The 19,034-nt window shown below is 64.7% G+C and overlaps 2 protein-coding genes across 2 annotated transcripts; one reads left to right on the top strand and one right to left on the bottom strand.

The window, feature by feature from the left end:
- Positions 1–751: 751 nt before the first annotated feature.
- CD248 (CD248 molecule) lies at positions 752–2,875 on the top strand (the record flags this gene model as incomplete). Its single annotated transcript, XM_029061661.1, is given in 3 exon segments — positions 752–1,947; positions 1,949–1,991; positions 2,504–2,875. Coding segments are annotated over 3 exon segments (1,521 nt in total), but the record flags the coding sequence as incomplete, so codon positions are not given.
- Positions 2,876–14,047: 11,172 nt separating this feature from the next.
- On the bottom strand, positions 14,048–18,817 carry TMEM151A (transmembrane protein 151A). The gene is given in 18 exon segments (XM_029061657.2): positions 14,048–14,207; positions 14,209–14,402; positions 14,405–14,540; positions 14,542–14,583; positions 14,585–14,656; positions 14,658–14,696; positions 14,698–14,727; positions 14,729–14,818; positions 14,820–14,861; positions 14,863–14,925; positions 14,927–15,031; positions 15,033–15,047; positions 15,049–15,128; positions 15,131–15,182; positions 15,184–15,408; positions 15,410–15,433; positions 15,435–15,500; positions 18,550–18,817. Coding segments are annotated over 18 exon segments (1,470 nt in total). The 5' UTR covers positions 18,673–18,817; the 3' UTR covers positions 14,048–14,135.
- Between the last annotated feature and the right edge of the window lie 217 nt (positions 18,818–19,034).

The following is a 19,034-nucleotide window of genomic DNA, read 5'->3' as shown; positions in this document are numbered from 1 at the left end:
TCTTCCCACCCACCCATCCTCTCTCCCGCTCCGCCTCTGCTTCTCTGAGTCTCTCCCTTCTCTCCTTTCCCTCTCCCCACCCACCCACCCACCCATTCTCTCTCCCGCCCCTCCACTCTCCCTCAAGCCTCCCCTCTCTGTCTGCCTCTGGCTTTCTGCCTCTCTCCCTTCTCTCCTTCCCCTCTTCCCACCCACTGATTCCCTTTTCCGCCCCTCCTCTCTCCCTCACGCCTCCCCCCTGTCTCTGTGTCTCTCCCTTCTCTCCTTTCCCTCTCCCCACCCACCCATCCATCCTCTCTCCCGCCCCTCTCGTCTCCCTCGCCCCTCCCCTCTCTGTCTCTGCATCTCTGTGTCTCTCCCTTCTCTCCTTTGCCTCTCCCCACCCACCCATCCTCTCTCCCTCTCCCTCGCCCCTTTACTCTCTGGGTCTCTGTCCCCCTCCTCTCTTCCCTCTCCCCCGGCCCCCCACCCCCACGGCCGTCTCCGTCTCTCCGTCTCTCGCCCGGTCTCTGTCTCTCCCGCCCGGCCCGTTTCCTGCTCCTCGGTCCCCGGGGGCAGCCGGGGTGGGGGGGTGGGAGTTGGCAGCCCCCCCATCCTCCCCTTACAAGGGCAGGGTACCCCCGGGGCCCCGCCCCCTCCCCCCAGACCCCTCCCCCCAGTCAAGAGGGGCCGGTGGGGCCGGGGCCGGGCCTAGACCAGACCAGACCCGGACGGGGGAGGTGGGCGGGAGCCGGGCCGGGGGATGGGGTCCGGGGCGGGCCGGGGCGGACCGGGACGGGCCGGGACGGGGCGGGCAGGGCCGGGGTCGCTGCTGCTGCCCGCCCTCCTGGTCTGGGCGAGCCTGGGCCCGTCCGTGGGCCAGCCGCCCCCCGCGGGGGCCGGGGAGGACGCCCGGGCCTCCTGCGGGCCGGACAGCTGCTACGTGGCTTTCTTCCGCCGCCGCAGCTTCCTGGACGCCTGGCTGGGCTGCCGGGACCTGGGGGGCAACCTGGCCACCCTCAAGACCCCCGAGGCGGCCCGGCGGGTGGCCGGGCTGCTGCTGCGGGGGGGGGCGGCGGGGGGCGGGCCCGGCCGGCCGGCCGAGGAGCCCCCGGGGCTGCTGTGGATCGGGCTCCAGCGCCAGCCGCGCCAGTGCCACCCGCGAAGGCCGCTGCGGGGCTTCACCTGGGCCACGGGCGACCAGGACACGGACTTCACCAACTGGGCCGAGGCGGAGGCCGGCCCGGGGCCCTGCCCGGCCCCGCGCTGCGTGGCCATGGAGGCGGCGGGCGAGCTGCGCTGGCTGGAGGGCTCCTGCACCCTCCCCGTGGACGGCTACCTCTGCCAGTTCGGCTTCAAGGGGGCCTGCCCGGCCCTGGCCCCCGAGCCCGGCCAGCGCGGCCCGGCCGTCTACACCACGCCCTTCGACCTGGTGAGCTCGGCCCTGGACTGGCTGCCCTTCGGCTCGGTGGCCGACGTGCCCTGCCTGGCGGGCGGCCGGGTCTCGCTGCTGTGCGCCCAGGGGCCCGAGGCCGTGGGCTGGTCCCGCCGGGGCCCCCTGTGCCCGCCCGCCGGCCCGGGGGGCTGCGGCCCGGACAACGGGGGCTGCGAGCAGGACTGCCTGGAGGGGCCCCCCGGACACCCGCCCCGCTGCCGCTGCGCCGAGGGCTACCGCCTGGACGTCGACGGCCGCAGCTGCCTGGACGCCTGCGCCGAGGCCCCCTGCGAGCAGCAGTGCGAGCCCGCCGGACCGGGGCCGGAGCCGGGGGCCGGACCCGGCTACTCCTGCCACTGCCGCCTGGGCTTCCGGACGGCCGACGAGGACCCCCACCGCTGCCTGGACATCGACGAGTGCCGGATCGCCGGCGTCTGCCAGCAGATGTGCGTTAACTACGTGGGCGGCTTCGAGTGCTACTGCCGCGAGGGACACGAGCTGGAGGCCGACGGCGTCAGCTGCCGACCCTTAGGACTCCCCTCCGGAGGAGGAGAAGGAGGAGGAGGAGGAGGAGGAGGAGGAGGAGGGCACCCCGGAGGAGGAGCGGAGGCGGAGGCGGAGGCGGCGGCGGCGGGAGGAGGAGGAGGAGGAGGAGGAGGAGGACACCCCGACCACGTCCACCCCGACGCCGGAGACACGCTGTGGGACGCCTTCGCCCGGGCTTGGACCGAGACCCCCGAGCCTCTCTGGCTGGACCCCCTCACGCTCGGGCCCCCGCTCCCCGCGGCCCCGGACGCCGAGCCCCCGACCCCCCGGCCCCCTTGGCCTCCGCTCTTCGGCCCCCCCACCTCCCTCCCCGACGGCCACCCCCGGGAGGACCCCCGGGAGGACCCCCGGGAGGACCCCCGGGGGGACCCCCGGGGGGACCCGAGGGTCCCCGCCGTCCCCCGCCCGCCGCCCCCCACCGCCCCCACCCCGCCGGGGACGCCCCCCCGGCAGAGCCTTCCCCCAGCGGCGGGCCCCCCCCCCCCCCTCAGACCTCCCCCCAGCCGCCCGCCCCTCCCCCGCCTCCCACCCGCGGGCCCGGGCCCCTCGCCGCCGCCCCCCACCGCCCTGGGGGTGGACGGGCCGCCGGGCCGGAGCCGCAGAGATGACCGCTGGCTGCTCGTGGCCTTGCTCGTGCCCGCCTGCGTCTTCCTGGTCATCCTGCTGGCCCTGGGCATCGTCTACTGCGCCCGCTGCGGCCCCCGCGCCCACAGCAAGAGCGTCACCGACTGTTACCACTGGATCACAAACTCGGGGGGCAAGGGGGACCCCGAGCCCAAGGGGGTCCGGCCCCCGGGGGCTGCCACCTGCAGAACCAGCGTGTGACGGCGGGGGACCTGGGCGGGGGGCGCGGCCTCGGGAGGACAGACGGACAGACAGACTGCCGGCCCTCGCATCTCCCCCCCGGGACCTCCCCCCCCCCCCCACGGCCCCCAACCCCGGGCGCCCTGCACTCTAACCACTAGACTTACTCTGCCGGGGATCGGGGGACGCAGAACCCGGGTGTCCCCTCCCCCCCCCCCCAGCTCTCTTGCCCCCACCCGAAGGGGCTCCCCCTCGAAGGGGCCCGCGCCCAGGACCTGCGGCGGGGATGGGATGGGGATGGGGTGCTTTCCTCTGGCTCCGCGCTCAGGATTTTCTCCAATAAACGGGGTGACGGCCTCACTCAGAGCCCTGCGGCCCCACTCTGCTTCCGGGGGGGAGGGGGAAGGTTAGGAACAACCCCCACCTCCCCACCCCACCCCCCACACAAACCCATTCCCATACACACGCGCCAGTGCGCGCGCTCACCGCACCTTGGAAGAAGATTTCGGTGAATGACCCTTGACCCCGAGGGTGGACACGGGGTTGGCCGGGAGACGGACCCGAGGAGGACGGAATGATTGGAAAAAGAAAAGGGAGTGACCAGGCCCCTCGAAAGCGCCAAGGCCCGCTGAAACCGGGTCAGCGAGGGGTCAAGGTGCAGGAGTGGGCGGGGGGGATGGGGGAAGCGGAACAGGGAGGGTCTCTGCTTTGGGAAGCCAGTCCGTGTTGAACTCCTGGGTCCCGGAAGGCCCCGACGGGGATGGATGGAGGGTGAGGGTGGCGATGGGTGGCGTAACCCCAATCTTCACGGGCCAGCTAGCGGGGGCCGGGGTGGTGTCCAGAAGGCTCAAGTGGGGAGGTAGGGCTCGGCAGCCCGTCTGATGCCAGGGAGCCGGCTGGGCGCAACCGGGCCGCGGGCTAAAACCCGTCCTGAAGGTTAATTCCCGCTAAATCTATGGATCCACTACCAGAACGATTGAGATGGAGAGTGGGGCGTTCTGGGAGAGAGGTGTCCACGGGGTCGCCATGGGGACAAGACAAGCCCCCCCCCCCCCCCGCCAGCCCTTGGCATCTGCTAGGAGGCCGGTCCCGGCTCCGGCCCTCGCCCCCTGTCCCCCTCTGCCTCCCCTGCCCCCATCCTTGTCCATCAGGCAGCCTCCTCAGACCGGGTTTCGTGCCAACTCCGGAGTCAGCAGCCCGGGTTCCTGAGCCCCGGGCCGGAGAACGACTCCGGAGAGGGGAACCAGGCGGCCGGACTTTCTGGTCAGCCCGGGGCCTCTGAATCTCCGTTTGCCCATCCGCACCGAAGCCTCCCGCCCCTGGGGCCCCGGTGACGGAGAGAGGGGGCAGGCTGGGCCCCGGGAGGTCGCGGCGCTGAGGGGCGAGGGGCGAGGCTAAGGGAGTGAGTGGGCTGGTTGGACAGTCCTGAGCCGGACCCCGGGGGCGGGGACCCCAAGACCGGGACCTGTTCGGGGATGGGGGACGGGGGGACGGGCGCACCGATCTGAGCCTGGGAGCCGGGGTGGGGGTGCTCCCCACTGCCCAGCTCCGTCCGGCCGGCGGGCAGGAGACAAAGGGGAAACTGAGGCACCGAGGGGCGTCTGCCTTAGGAAAGGACCCGGAGGGGCAAAACCGGGAAGATAGAGCCCCGGGACCCCCGCCCCCCGGTTCCCCGGGGTAGAGTCCGTCTTTCTGAGGCTGGGGGCGGGGAAAGGGTGGGAGGGGAACGGTCCGGGAGGCTATAGAGAGAAGGGGGCGGGGGTGGGGGGACAGGCGGCTTGGGTTCCCTCCTCTCCTGTCATTGAGCAGCCGCCGCCGCCGCGTCTCGGGGTCTTTAACTACCGCAAGTTAGAGCTTAGGTCCCGCCGGGGTTGCCCCGCCCGCCCCCCGCCCCCACCCACCAGGGCGGGCCAGAAGAATTCGCACCCGCAACCCCCGCCCCCAGACCTTAATGATGGCATTTGTTCAGAGCTTACTATGTGCAAAGCACTGTTCTAAGCGCTGAAGCACTGCTCTAAGACCTTAAGATTCGAGGTCCGAAATCCCCGTTAACCCCCCTCGCTCCCAGCCGGCCCGGAAAGCCGTTCTCGTGGTGGGGGAGGAAGGAGGGGGAGGTAGAGGAGGAGGGGGAGAAGGAGAAGATGAGGAAAGGAAAAGGAAGAGGAGGGAGGAGGAAGGAGGAGGAGGAGGAGGAGGAGGAGGAGAGAGGAAGGAGGAGGAAGGGGAAAAGGAAGAGAAGGAGGAGGAGGAAAAGGAAGAGAAGGAGGAGGAGGAAAAGGAGGAGGAGGAGGAGGAAAAGGAAATGGAGGAAGAAGAGGAGGAGGAAGAAGGAGGAGGAGGAGGAGGAGAAGGAGGAGGAAAGAAGAAGAAAGAGGAGGAGGAGGAGGAGGAAGAGGGGAAGGAAGAGAAGGAAGAGGAGGAGGAGAATGAGGAGGTGGAATAGGAGGAGGAGGGAGAAACGGAGCTGGAAAGGAGGTGGAGGGGCCCCCAGCGAGAGGCAGACCCCCTCCCCCTGCCTTGCCCTGCCCTCCCCTCCCCCTGCCCTGAGCTCCCCGCCCCTTCCCCCGGCTCCTCTGTCGCGGTTTCCCTAACTAACTCAAAGCAGACGGTGCGGGCGGACCCTGCCCAGTTCTGACCGGCGGAGAAAAAACTCTCCGCCCCCCTGCCCAGGGCGGGGGGGGGGGGGGACTGAGGCTGGGAGACCCAGCGGAGGGGCGGGGGGACGCCTGGGTCCCGGGAAGAGAGTCGAGGGGGCCGGGAGGAAGGGGGCGGGGGGAGATGTTGGGGCCCACGGGGAAGGGGAGGGGGTCGGGGATTGGGAGACGGGCCGGAGGGGAGGGGCGCGGCCTCTGTCCGGGCCTCCGCTTCTGAGAAGCCGCGGGAATGCGGGAGAGACAAGGGGAGCCTGCCCGAGGGAGGGAAGGGGTTAACGGGCTGGCAGGCCCGAGAGGCTGCGGGGGGGCGAGGGTCCGGGGGGAGGGGAGGGGAGGATGGGGCCGGGGGGGGAGGGGAGGCGGAGGGCGGGATGGGAAGGGGTCCGGGGGGAGGCGGGGGCCGGAGCCGGCTCTTTGTCATTCCCTAATGAGCTCCAGATGGGGAGCTGCGTGCGGCCCGGGATCTCCAGCCCAACCCCCGACCCCCGGGGCCGCCCACCCCCCGACCCCCGGGACAGCCCACCTCCCAGCCCCCGAGGCCCCGCACCACCCTGACCCTCGGGACTGCCCACCCTCGACCCCTAGGATCTCCCATTCCCAGGCCCCCGACCTCCCGAGACCATCCACCCCTCCCCCCCGGTTCCCAGGACCGTCAGACCCCCCAGACCCACCCACCCGGCTCCCAAGACGGCCCAGGACCCCCCGTAACACCCGGGCGATCCCACGGCTCCCTAAGCCCCTCGCCCCGGCCCCCAGGCCCACCCCCTTTCTCTGGGATTCCCCGGGCCCTCTGCTCCACAGCGAGCTCGGGATGGTCGAATCCCCCCACCACACAACAGGAACTTTTTTTTAAATGGTATTTGTTAAGCGCTAATTGTGTGTCAAGCCCTGTTCTAAATGCTGGGGTAGATACAAAATATTCAGGTGGGAAGCCATCCCTGCCCCCCCTGGGCCTCACAGTCTAGACAGGAGGGAATAGGATTGAAATCTCCATTTTACAGATAGGTACCTGAGACAGAGAAGTCAAGTGGCTTACCCAAGGTTTACTTAGCAGATAGGTGATGGAGTCAGGATTAGAACCCTGGTCCTCTGACTCCCTGGTCCTCTGACTCCCAAGGCCAGGCTCTTTCCACTCACCCCACGCTGCTCACCTTATCTTGCATCTCCACGTTTAGATCGGTGCTTCACATAGAGTAAGCACTTAACTATTATGATGATTTGCAAAGCCCTGGGCCCACCATCTCTGAGATTCACTCAGTGTTCCCTCATTCCATCATATTTATTGAGCGCTTACTATATGCAGAGCACTTTTCGAAGCACTTGGGAGAGTATGATACAACAATAAACAGAGACATTGCCTGCTTACACTCTAGGGGGGAGACAAACATTAATATAAATAAACACATGACAGACATGGACATAAGTGCTGTGGGGCTGGAGGGAGCGGTGAATGAAGGGAGAGAGTCAGGGCGATGCAGAGAGGGAGAAGAGGAAAGGAGGGCTTAATCAGGGAAGGCCCCTTGGAGGAGATGGGCCTTCAATAAGTCTTTGAAGGGGGAGAGAGTCATCGATGGGTACTAGGGGGTGTTCCAGGCCAGAGATAGGAAATGGGAGAGAAGTCGGCGGCGAGATAGACGAGACGGAGGCCCAGAGAGAAGGTTGGCATTAGAGGAGCGAAGTGTGAGGGCTGGGTTGTAGAAGGAGAGTAGCGAGGTGAGGTAGGAGGGGGCAAGAGCCTGGAGGGTTTTGAAGCCGATGGTAAGGAGCTTCCGTCTGATGAGGAGGTAGATGGGCAAACCCCTGGACGTTCTCGAGGAATGGGGAACATGGGACTGAACTATTTCATAGAAAAATGATCCAGGCAGCAGAGTGAAGTACAGACTGGAGTGGGGAGAGAGAGGAGGCTGGGGAGGTCACCAAGGAGGCTGATCCAGTAACCAAGAGGGGATAGTATAAGTGATTAGATTAACCTGGTAGCAGTACGGATGGAGAGGAAAGGGAGGATTTAGCAATATTATGAAGGTGGAATCGACAGGATATGGTGCTGGATTGAATACATGTGTTGAAGGAGAACTGCTGGGTCTGGAATTATCTGCCCCTCCTCCCTCACCCCGCCCCCTATTCTGGAACGGACTCGAATTTTAGGGATTCCATTCATTCATTCAATTTGTTCGTTCAATCGTATTTATTGAGCGCTTACAGTGTGCAGAGCACTGTCCTGAGCGCCTGGGAAAGTACAATAGAACAATAAACAGACACATTCCCTGCCCACAATGAGCTTACAGTCTAGAGGAGGAGACAGACATTAATATAAATAAATGAATGACAGATATGTACATAAGTGCTGTGGGGCTGGGGTGGGGGGTGTGAATAAAGGGAGCGAGTCAGGGCAACGCAGAAGGGAGAGGGAAAAGAGGAAGTGGGGGTTGACAGGGAAGGTCTCTTGAGGGAGATGTGCCTTCTTTAAGGCTTTGAAGGAGGGGAGAGTCATTGTCTGTAGGATATGAGGAGGGAGGGTGTTCCAGACCAGAGGCAGGATGTAGGTGAGGGATCGGCCGCGACTTGGACAAGATGGAGGCCCAGTGAGAAGGTTGGCATTAGAGGAGCGAAGTGTGAGGACTGGGTTGTAGTGGGAGAGGAGAGAGGTGAGGTAGGAGGGGGCGAAGCGATTGAGTGCTTTGAAGACGATGGTAAGGAGTTTCTGTTTGATGCGGAGCTGTTTGGGCAAACCCCTGAAGGATCTTGAGGAGTGGGGGAAACATGGACTGAACCCTTTCGTAGAAAAATGACCCGGGCAGCGGAGTGATGTATGGACTGGAATGGGGGAGAGACCGGAGGCAGGGAGGTCAGCGAGGAGGCTGAATCAGTCATCGAGGCGGGGTAGAATAAGTGACCAGGAGGCTGAATCAGTCATCGAGGCGGGGAAGAATAATAAGTGATTGTATTAAAGCGGTAGCCGTTTGGATGGAGTGGAAAGGACGGATTTTAGCAACGTTGCGAAGGTGGGATTGACAGGCTTTAGTGATGGGTCGAATATGAGGGTTGAGTGAGATCGCTAGGTGTGGGATTAGCTGCCCGTCTTTCCCCCACCCCGGGAACGGACTGGGGGTTTTAGGGATCGGGGGAGGGGCGGGGGGCGGGGCCCTGGCCCTGCCCCACCCCCGGGACCCTGCAGCCGCAGGGACAACGAGCGGTTTTGCCAGGCTTTGGGAGGGGCGGGGGAAGGGGCAGGAGGGAGCCTCGGTCTCTGGCGCCACCTGCTGCCCACCGCCCCAACGCGCCCCCAGCGCCCCGCCTCCCGCCCCCCCCCTTTGGCCGCCCCCAGCCTCACCCCCCTTCGGCCGCCCCCAGCTCCAGCCTCCCTTAGAAAAGACCTGACAGCAGACCCCAGCCTCGTCATTTCAGTCGAGGAATTACCTGAGGGACAGCTGGGACTGGTGGGCCGGATACGGGTTTGATAGCAGTTCCCCCTCTCAGTTAATAATAGTAATCATAATAGTAATAAGGGTATTTAATGTCTGCTTGCCTTGCTTGGGCAAGGCACTTCACTTCTCTGTGCCTTCCCAGCTCTGCCACTTGTCAACTGTGCGACTGTGGGCAAGTCACTTAACTTCTCTGGGCCTCAGTTACCACATCTGTAAAATGGGGTTTAACTGTGAGCCTCACGTGGGACAACCTGATGACCCTGTATCCACCCCGGCGCTTAGAACAGTGCTCTGCACATAGTAAGCGCTTAACAAATACCAACATTATTGTTATAATTAAAGTGAGCCCTATGTGGGACAGGGACAGGGTCCAACCTGATTAGCTTGTATCCACCCCAGCGCCCAGAAGAGGGCTGGACACCTAAATAAGTAATAATAATAAATAATGATGGCATTTGTTAAGCGCCTACTATGGGCGAAGCACTGTTCTAAGCGCGGGGGAGGATACGAGGTGATCCGGTTGTCCCACGTGGGGTTCATGGTCTTCATCCCCATTTGATGGACGAGGGAACTGAGGCACAGAGAAGTGAAGTGACTTGCCCAAAGTCACACAGCTGAGAAGCGGCGGAGCCAGGATTAGAACCCATGACCTTCTGACTCCTAAGCCCATGCTCTTTCCACTGAGCCACGGTGCTTCTCATGCTTAACAAATACAGCTATTATTATTATTATCATTGCTCACTTATTCTTTGCTGGCACTGTTCTAAGCGCTGGGGTATTCGGGCTGGACATAGTCCCTTCCCACATGGGGTTCACCGTCTTAGTCCCCATTTTACAGATGTGGGAACTGAGGCGCAGAGAAGGTAAGCGACTTGCCAGGATCACCCCCGCAGTCAAGTGCTGGAAGCCGGGATTAGAAGCCAGGTCCTTCTGATTCCCAGGCCGGTGCTCTGTCTACTAGGTCACGCAGCTTCAGTCAATTCATCAATCAGTGGGTATTTATTGAGTCCCTATTGTGGGCAGAGCAATCAATCGATGGTAGTTATTGAGCGTTTATATGCTCAGACCACTTCGGACAGTCCTCTGGCCCTCGAAGAGTTTACAGTCTAGCGAAGGAGAGGGACATAAAAAGGAATTAGAGATGGGAAAGCCACGGAGTGAAATAATAATAATAAAGATGGTGCTTCTTAAACGCTTACTATGTGTGTAAAGATATGTACATAAGTGCTTAAGGGTTCGGGCTCGGGTACGCCCGGATACCCATTCTCCCCACTCAGTGGGGTCCTCTCCGACCTGTGGTCTCGTTGGAATCAGAGCATCTCGGCAGTCACCAGCTCCCGGCAAAGGCTGGTTCATCTCCCTCCTTCCCCAAGGATAATCCCAGGGGGAGGTCCCTCCAGGACAAGGGATGAGAAGCAGTGTGGCCCAGTGGCTACAGCCCAGGCCTGGGCATACAGAAAGGACCTGGGTTCTAATCCCGGCTCTGCCGCTCGTCTGTTGTGTAATCTTGGTCGGGTCACTTCACTTCTCTGACTCTCAGTTCCCTCATCTGTAAAATGGGGATTAAGACTGTGAGCCCCCTGTTAGGGCAGGGACTGGTTTCCAACCTGATTAGCCTGTATCTACCCTGCGTTTAGTACCGTGCGTGGGCATATAGTAAGCGGTTAAAAAAGTCATAAAAAAACCACCTCTCCCCCCAGCATCCTCAATTTTTTCTTTTTAATGGTATTTGTCACCTTACTATGTATCAAACACTGTTCTAAACTCTGGGGTAGTTACAAGTTAATTAGAACAGACAGAGTCTCTGTCGGGCATGGAGTTCACTGACTAAGTTAGGAGGGAAAAGAGGAGAACTGAGGCCCAGGTAAGTGAAGTGACTTGCCCAAAGGCACACAGCGAGCAATTGGTCCGAGCGGGATTAGAACCCAGGCCCTTCAACTCCCAGGCCTGTGCTCTTATCCACTAGGCCCACGGCTGCTTCTCTGGAATTGGCTCTTTCCTCGGAGAGGGATGGCGACTCGATGTGGGGTCCCCCCCCTTTGCTCCTCTCCCAGGCCCCCCCAGGCCATTTCCCATGGCTCAGGAGCAGAGGAGCGGGGCCTGCTTGAGGGGACGGGGCCACAGAAGACAAGGCCTTAGGCCCCGCCCAAGCCTGATATCCTCGAGACATCATCCGAGCCCCAGGCTCCTCTAATAATACTAATTAATAATTGTGGTGTTTGTTAAGTGTTTACCATGTGCCAGGCACTGTACTAAGCGCTGGGGTGGATACCCGCAAATCGAGTTGGACACAGGTCCTCTGTCCCGCCCATGGGGGCTCACAGTGCTAACTTCCATTTTACAGATGAGGGAACTGAGGCCCCAGAGAAGTGAAGTGACTTGCCCGAGGTCACGCAGCAGAGAAACGATAGAGCCGGGATTAGAATCCGTGTCCTTCTGACTCCCGGCCCCGGGCTCTATCCACTGAGCCATGCCGCTTCTCCCAGCGAGCAGGATGCTGGGGTTGGGGGGAGGAGGGGTGGTCCCTCCTGCCCAGCAGCGTCTCTCCTCTCCCCTCCCTCCGCCCAACGACTGGGGGATCTGGAAGGGCAGCTGTTCGGGAACCAAAGTTGTCCCCTCTTCCCTCGGCCTGCCAGCACCCCAAATCCTGGAGCTCCCGGCCCCGGGGGTGGGAAGAGGGGGAGGGGGGCTGCAGTCCTTATGGGGAAAGCAGGCTCATCTTCTTCCTCTTTCCCATGTTGCATCACTCCTTTTTATGGATTCTGTTATTAATAATAATAATAGTAATAATGGCCTTTGTTAAGTGCTTACTATGTGGTTAAGTGCTTAGTATGTGGCAGGCACCATATTAAGCGCCGGGGTACAATACAAATGAATCAGGTTGGACACAGTCCCTGTCCCACTTAGAGCTCACAGTCTTAATCCCCATTTTATTTTACAGATGAGGCAACTGAAGCCCAGAGAAGTGAAGTGACTTGCCCAGGGTCACAGAGCAGACAAATGGCAGAGCCAGGATCAGATCCAGGTCCCTTCTGACTTCCAGGCTGGTTCTCTAGCCACTAAGCCAAGCTGCTTGACTCCTCTCCCCTTCCTGAGCTGAGACCCCAGGCAAGGCCCAGATCCTCCTGGAGGCTGGGGGGGGGGGGGGGGCGGGGGAGGGAGAAGGGAGGCATCTCTGGAGCCCGAGACCCGTGTCTCCATTACTGGCAGCGTCTCTTGACCCCGCTTCTTAGACCAATCATTGATTCAAAATATCGATTCTTCCCTTTAAAGCCCTTCCCTAGCCGGCCTCTCTCAGGCTGTCCACAGAATCGTTCGGCCAGATGCAAGATCCCACCAGGTGCTGGTGGAAAGTCCTGCAAGGCCTAAACCGGGTCCTGGTTAATCCTCACCAACCTGGCCTCTCCGAGGGGTCCCCCCAATCCTCCTCCCCCTCCCCCCCACTTTAACCCCACCTCCATCCTGCAGCCCCCACCCCTAGCCCTCTCCTTTTCAGATCCTTCCTTCTCTACACCACCCACCAGTTTGAGTTGCAGCCAGCTCTTGGGGCGGGGAGAGGTGGTAGCCCGAATGGAACATACCAGCTGCCTTGGGAGCTGGGAAGAACTGGAGCAGGATCTCCCCTGTTTCCTCGGAAGGGGAGACAGGGAGAACGGGATGGAGATGGCGCGGAGATAGGAGGCAGGTCGCGGTTCACACTTTTTAATTTGGGTTATCTCTTTCCCGGGTCTCTCTTCATTCCCAGCACGGCCTCCAAATTGGGGGAGACTCCCCTGCCACTGGACTCCTTCGGTCTGCCCCTCCACCTCCCCGGGGTGGGGGGAGGCCAAAGGGAGGATCCAGGGACCCCTGAGTGGGAGGTTCTGGATCTAGGAAGGGAGCTAAACCCAGACCGAGGGCCCCGCTGCCACGTTGTCACTGGTCCCAGGGATAATAACGATGGCATCTGGTAAGCGCTTACTACGTGCAAAGCACTGTTCTAAGCGCTGGGATCCCGTCCTCCCTTAGCCCCCTGGTAGGGGTGCTAGGTCACACGTCCCAGAGGCCTGTGGGAAGGCCCCTTTGGGGTCTTGGCTTCTTCTCCGGCTGATCTAGGGCGAGGGATATGGGGGGCGGGGGGTGAGGTGGGGAGAGGGTCCCTGAGTGTGGGGGGCAGAGAAGGAACGGGGGGAGGTTGGGGTGCCGGAGCCGGAGGGGGGCGGGATGAAGGTCCGGGAGTGGGTCTGCCAGCCTCCAGGTGGAGGCGGAATGCTTGCTTGTTGGGTACCCGGGCCCGGAGCAGGGGGCGGGAAGGGTGGGGAGGGGACTCAGGGGCCAAGGCGGGGAGGGCTGCCGGGACGATTGGGGTAGAGTGGCTGGAGCTGGGGTGGGGAGGGAGGGAGGGAGGGAGGGAGGGGCCCCATGGGGCTGGGGCAGGGGCCAGATCCGGGGGAGGGAGGGGGGGGACTGTCCAGTAAATCCAATCGGAAACAGACCCCCGCCCCCTTAACACTCCCTGTCCAAAGCTCTCAGCCCCCCCGCCGGCCCGAGGTCTGCGTCTGCCCGCAGCCCGTGGTCTGCGTCTGCCCGCAGCCCGAGGTCTGCGTTCCCCTAGCCCAAGGGCTGAGTCTGCCCGTAGCCCAAGGTCTCAGCTCACCGGCGGCCCAAGGGTCTCAGCCCGCCCGCGGCCCAGGGTCTAAACTCTCCTGAGGTCCAAGTCTAAACTCTCCCGAGGCCCCAAAGTCTGAGCCCGCCCGCGGCCCTAGGAGAGAGGGAGTCACCTCGGGAACTGAGTGGGTCCGGCTCGGGGGGCCGCGGGTGGGGCCTGGGGCTCGAACCCAGGAGGCCCCGGGGAGAAATCCAGGCTGCCGGGCACGGGGCAAGGGGGGCGGGGGCAGATCCTGGTATGGCCTGGAGGGCGGCTGGCACGAGCCAACGGGTGCCCCTTCCGGGAGGCATCGAGCGGAAGCCAGTAGGACCCTCCCTCCCCGCCCCCTCTTTTTGTGCTTTCTCTAAAGACTTATACGGAGGGAAGGGGCCGCGCTTCAGCTGGGGGCGGGGGCGGGGGGGCGTCCGTGCTGGGACACCCCGCCCACGGAGGCAGCCCCGGGGCCGGGGGGCGGGCGGGGGAGGGGCTCTCATCCCCTCGGCAGGGTGGCACCGCCAGCCCCGCGGCTGAGGGGCGAGCCGGCCCCCTCCCCGTCGGGCCCGGGCCGCGGCCGGTCCTTCCCCGCCCCCGCCCTTCGCCCGTCCACCCTCCCGGCCAGGTCCGGCCGGGGGGCGGGGGGCTCCACCGCCTCGTCCTCCTCGTCCTCAGAAGGGTCCCTGGCGTCCCCCGTCGCCCCGGCACCGGCGTCCCGGTGGACGATTGAGCACCGGATAGTCCCAAGGCGTCCCGGTAGGACGGGGGGCTCTCCAGGGGCCGGGCGTCCTCGGCCCTGCGGCCCAGGGGGCCCCCGCTGAGGCTGCGGAAGAGCCCCGGGGCGGCGGGCCCGGCCCCGGCCCCGGCCCCGGCCCCCGGCCCCGCACCCCGCCCAGGGAGAAGGCGGCTGCGGCTGAAGGGCAGGCGGGAGCCCGGGTCCGGGCGGAGGGCAGCGAGGCGCTGCTCCCGGAGCGGCGGCAGCGACGGCAGCCCCGCAGGAAGGCGGCCGAGCCCGGGCCGCCCATGAGCAGGGCCTCCGAGTAGCTGGGCACCAGCTGGCGGTTGGAGCAGATGTTGCCACTCCAGCTCGGGGAAGTCCACCGTGGCCACCCGGGCCAGCCGGCGGGCGGGCGGGGGGCGAGCCGGCCCCGAAGAGCTTCTCCACCCGGTAGTGGACGTGGGCCGTGCCGGCAGGCGGCCGCCACCCGCAGCGGCCAGGACAGGGTGGCGGCCCGAGGCCAGCCAGAAGACCCAGGCCCGGGCCGTGCCAGGGCGGGCGGCGGGGGTCGGCGAAGACCAGGACCGACTCGCGGAAGTCCACGTCCTTCAGGTGCATGCCTTCGCGGGCCTCCAGGGTAGTCGTCCAGCCCCTCGTGGGCGCCGAAGAAGCGGGCCCGGCTGGGTGAGGTAGGCCGCCTCGGCCTCGGCGCTGCCGAAGCTGAAGCATTTGGTGAAGCGCAAGCCGGGTGGCCGGGTGGTCGGCCAGGCCGGCCAGCTCCTTGGACACGTCCGGGACGCCGTGGGCCGCGTAGTCGAACTCGCCCCGGGCCGTGCGGCTGTCGGCCCGGCTCGTGGTAGACCTGGGGTGGTGGTGTAGGCGTCGCCGTTGCGGGTAGCGGGGTCACCTGGCGGGTCCCGCCGCACGTAGTGGTAGCTGGTGGCCTCCACCAGACGCAGGGAGGGGCCCGCTGCAGCCGCCGGACCAGGGCCTGCACCGTGGCCCGCGTCCCGTGCGCGGGGCCCGGGCCTGGCGCGCCTGCAGTGCCAGCACTCGGCCAGGTACAGCAGGTAGAGCAGCGACACGAAGGCCAGGGGGATGTACAGGTAGCCGTCGGAGCAGGGGCTGGCCGCGTAGGTGGGCGGCGGGCCGAACCCGCGGCCGGGGCCGGGGCCGGGGCCAGCCGGGGGACCCGGGCCAGCCGGCCACCAGGCCACCACCGCCCCCGCACGAGTGGATGAGCAGCGTGAGGGAGGAGGCACTTCCAGTGGGACTCGCGACACCAGGGAAACGCCCAGAGACGGTTTCAGGGTCGCTGCTGCGGGGGGAGGGGGGAGGGCAGGGGCCGGCGGTGGGGGAGGGGGAAAGGGGGGGGGGGACGACGACAAGAGCCGGAGGACGGAAACAGAGACGGAGAGACCAGAGAGAGACAGAGAAGGGACCGGCCGTCAGGATGGACCAGACTGGCGGGGCGGGGAGGCCTTCACCCCTTTGGTCTTCTCCAGCCTCCGGGAGTGGGGCCGCGGGGAGGTCCGGGGGGGGGGGGGGGGGTGGTCCTCTCCTCCCCCCGCTCGCCCAGGTGCCGGACGCCTCCGGCCTCGAGGCCCGAGGGAGGTGGAGGAGACGGCGGGGGGGGGGGGGGCGAGGAAGGGGGAGAGGGGAGGGATCGGGAAGACGGGTGAGAAGAGGCTGAGAGTTGGGGGCGGGGAGGGAGGGCGGGCTGGGCCGAAGGGCCCCCTCTTCTAGACTGTGAGCCCCTTGTTGGGTTGGGATCGGTCCCCATCTCTGGCCCAATTGTACCTCCCCAAGCGCTCAGTACAGTGCTCTGCACGCGCAAGCGCTCGATAAAGACGACTGGATGGATGGATGGATGGATGGATGGGGATGGATGGATGGATGGATGAAAAGATGGGGGGGGCTCGTCCTTTCCCCCGCCTCCTCGCGCCAGCCCAGGCCCGACCCGTCCCTCCCGGGAGCTTCCCGGCCCGCACCCCCGTCACCCGAGCCCGGTCCTCCTCCAGAGTCCAGGTCTGGTCCCGGGGAGAGCCCCTACCCCCCGCCGAGAGCCAGGCCCCGTCTCCTCTGCGGGAGCCCCGCCCGCTCGGAGTCGAGTCCGGTCGCCCTCTGCCCCCCGGCCTAGCCCCTGCCGCACGCACGATGCCGTTGTTTAAGCGCTTACTCGGTGTCAAGCGCTGTTCTAAGCGCTGGGGTAAATGGGAGCTCATCAGGTCACAGACACCTGGGGACGAGAGGGTGGGGAAGGAGGTGGCGGAGGCCGGGTGAGAATAAAGCCCAAGGGGGGCGGAAGGTGGCAGGGATGGGAGGGGGGCAGGGGAAGGCAGAGAAGAACCGCTTGGAAGGAGGGGATTGAGAGGTGACGGTGGAGGCCAGGCTTCGGAGAAGGAAGCAGGGCCCGGGTGGGGGCTACTAAGGATGATGATGGATATTTGTTAAGCGCTTACTATGTGGCCGAGCACTGTTCTAAGCGCTGGACCTACTCCCGTAGCTCCAAATCAGACCCCGGGGGCAGGAGCGAGAGACAGTGAGAAGGGGTTGGGGGGGGGGAACGTATCTGTTCTATTGTTCTATTGTACCACCCCCCCAAGCGCTCAGTACAGTGCTCTGCACACAGTAAGCGCTCAAAAAATACGACGGAATGAATGAGTGAAGGAAAAACACCCTCTCCTCCATACCCACCTCCCTCAAGAGAAGCAGCCCGGCCTAGTGGCAGGAGCCCGGGCTTGGGAATCAGAGGACGGGGGTTCTAATTACGCCTCCGCCACTTGTCTGCCGTGTGACCTTGGGCGAGTCACTTCACTTCTCTGGGCCTCAGCTACTTCATCTGTTAAATGGGGATTAAGACTGGGAGCCCCGCGTGGGATAAACTGATTACCTTGTCTTTACCCCAGGATTTAGAATAGTGCTTGGCACACTGTAAGGGCTTAACAAATACTATAATAATAATATTATTATTATTATATTATTGTTAGTAGTATCCCCTCGCTCTCCCGAGCACGGGCCTCTCCTACCCCCATTCATATTCCTACATAATAAACATCCCCCCTCCCACCCACACCACCACCTCCACACCTCAATTCCCTCCACCCACCCTCAATTCCTGGCAGGCTCCAGGCCGGGAGGGAAGGTGGTGGGGGGGTCCAAGGGGAGTGACCGATCCCCACCTCGTTCCCCCCTGGGGCCTGCTTCTCCCTCCCTCCCTCCATCCCGCCTGGAGGGCCAGGTTAGGAGGGACCATCCCGGGGGAAGGATGTGGGGGAAATCTCCCTTCCTCGGCCTCGTGACGGCCGAGCCCAGGATCTCTCTGCCAGCTTCAAGGGTGTGAACCTGCCTCCCGTCTCTCTCCTCCCCGCGCCCTGCCACTCTCTGCCAGGGCCCTTCCCCGGTGCCCCCACTCCCTCTTCCTCCCTCTCCCCTTCTCCCCCGCTGCGCCTAGATTTTCCTCCCCCTCATTTTTGGACGAAAGGGGTGGTCGGAGGGATCCGGAGGGCCCTTCTCTACTGCTCCCCCCCCCCACCCCTTTCCTCCTCCTTTCCACCTCCTCCTCCCCGCTTCCCTTCCCTCCTCCTCCTCCTCCTTTCCACCAGCTCCAGCTCCAACTCCTCCTCCGGCCCTCCCCTTCTCGGCTTTGCTCTGGCCCTCGGCTCCCAGCTTCTGCATTGCAGACCCCGGTCCCTCGTGAGCTGCGCCCCGGACCAAAGGGGGGGGGGCAGGGCAGGGCAAGGGCAGAGGAGGAGAAGGGGCGCCGGTCGGGCCGCCCCCAGGGGAGCTCGGGACCCCTTGGATCCCCAACCAGCCGGCCGGGTCCCCCCCCCCCCGTCCCCGCCCCCGCTGCAGACGGGTCACCCCCAGGATAGGGAGGCGGGGGGCGGTCCCCGGCTTTGGCCACCTCCTGGCATGACGTCACCGGGTGGGGACGAGGCTGGATCGGGGGTGCAGGTGCAGGGGAAGGGGAGGTGACTCAGGGCCTGAGCCCCTACTCTAGCCCCCCCGGGCCCTCCCCGACCCCCGGTTCCATGTCTCCCCTTTATTAGTGCAAGCGCTTAGTCCGGTGCTCTGCACGAAGTAAGCGCTCAATAAATACTATTGAATGAATGAATGAATTAGTGTCTTAGTTGTCAGGCGATGCCAGCTGCCCCCTCCCCGCCCCCCCCGGACCGGACGGGGATTTTGGGCAACGGGGACGGTGCCCCCTACCCCCTCCACCTTCCTCTCCGCCCCTCTTCCTTCTTTTGCCCTTTGGCTTCTCGCCCCCCATCCCCTGCCCCTTCTCCCCTCCCCACCTGGCCCCCCAGCCCCCCGCCCAGTTCCGCCCCCTTCCCCGGCCCGAGTGTCTCCTCCCCCGTTACCTCCTCCCGGAGAGGCTCCCCGTCCGGGATCAGCATGGGCACCTCGCCCTCGCCCTCGCCCTCGCCCCCGCCGCCCTCTTCGCCGGGCATCGTGTCGGCTCCGACCCGGGGGGGCCCGGGCATGATAGGGGAGCCGGGGGGCCGGGGGCGGTGGGCACCGGGGGTTGGTGGGCACCGGGGCTGGGCTCCGCTCGGCTCGGCGGCCGGGGAGGGAGTGCGGAATGGCAGCGGCGGAGGAGATTGAGGCCGGGCCCGGTCCAGGGCCCGCCCCGCCCCGCCTTCCTCCTCCTCCTCCTCCTCCTCCTCCTCCTCCCCACCCCAACCCCCCCGAACCGGCGCCGCCGGCAGCGCCTGGCACCTCGGCCTGGCACCCCGGCCCTCCGCCTCCTCCACCTCCCACTTCTCCCCCCGGCCTTCGTGCTGTCATTCATTTATTCATTCAGTCGTATTTCTGGAGCGCTTACTATGGGCAGAGCACTGGACTA

Source organism: Ornithorhynchus anatinus, chromosome 3, assembly GCF_004115215.2.
Source record: "Ornithorhynchus anatinus isolate Pmale09 chromosome 3, mOrnAna1.pri.v4, whole genome shotgun sequence".
NCBI classification, from domain to species: Eukaryota; Metazoa; Chordata; class Mammalia; order Monotremata; family Ornithorhynchidae; genus Ornithorhynchus; species Ornithorhynchus anatinus.
The sequence above is the reverse complement of the archived record's forward strand: the minus strand, read 5'-3'. Positions and strand labels throughout refer to the sequence as shown.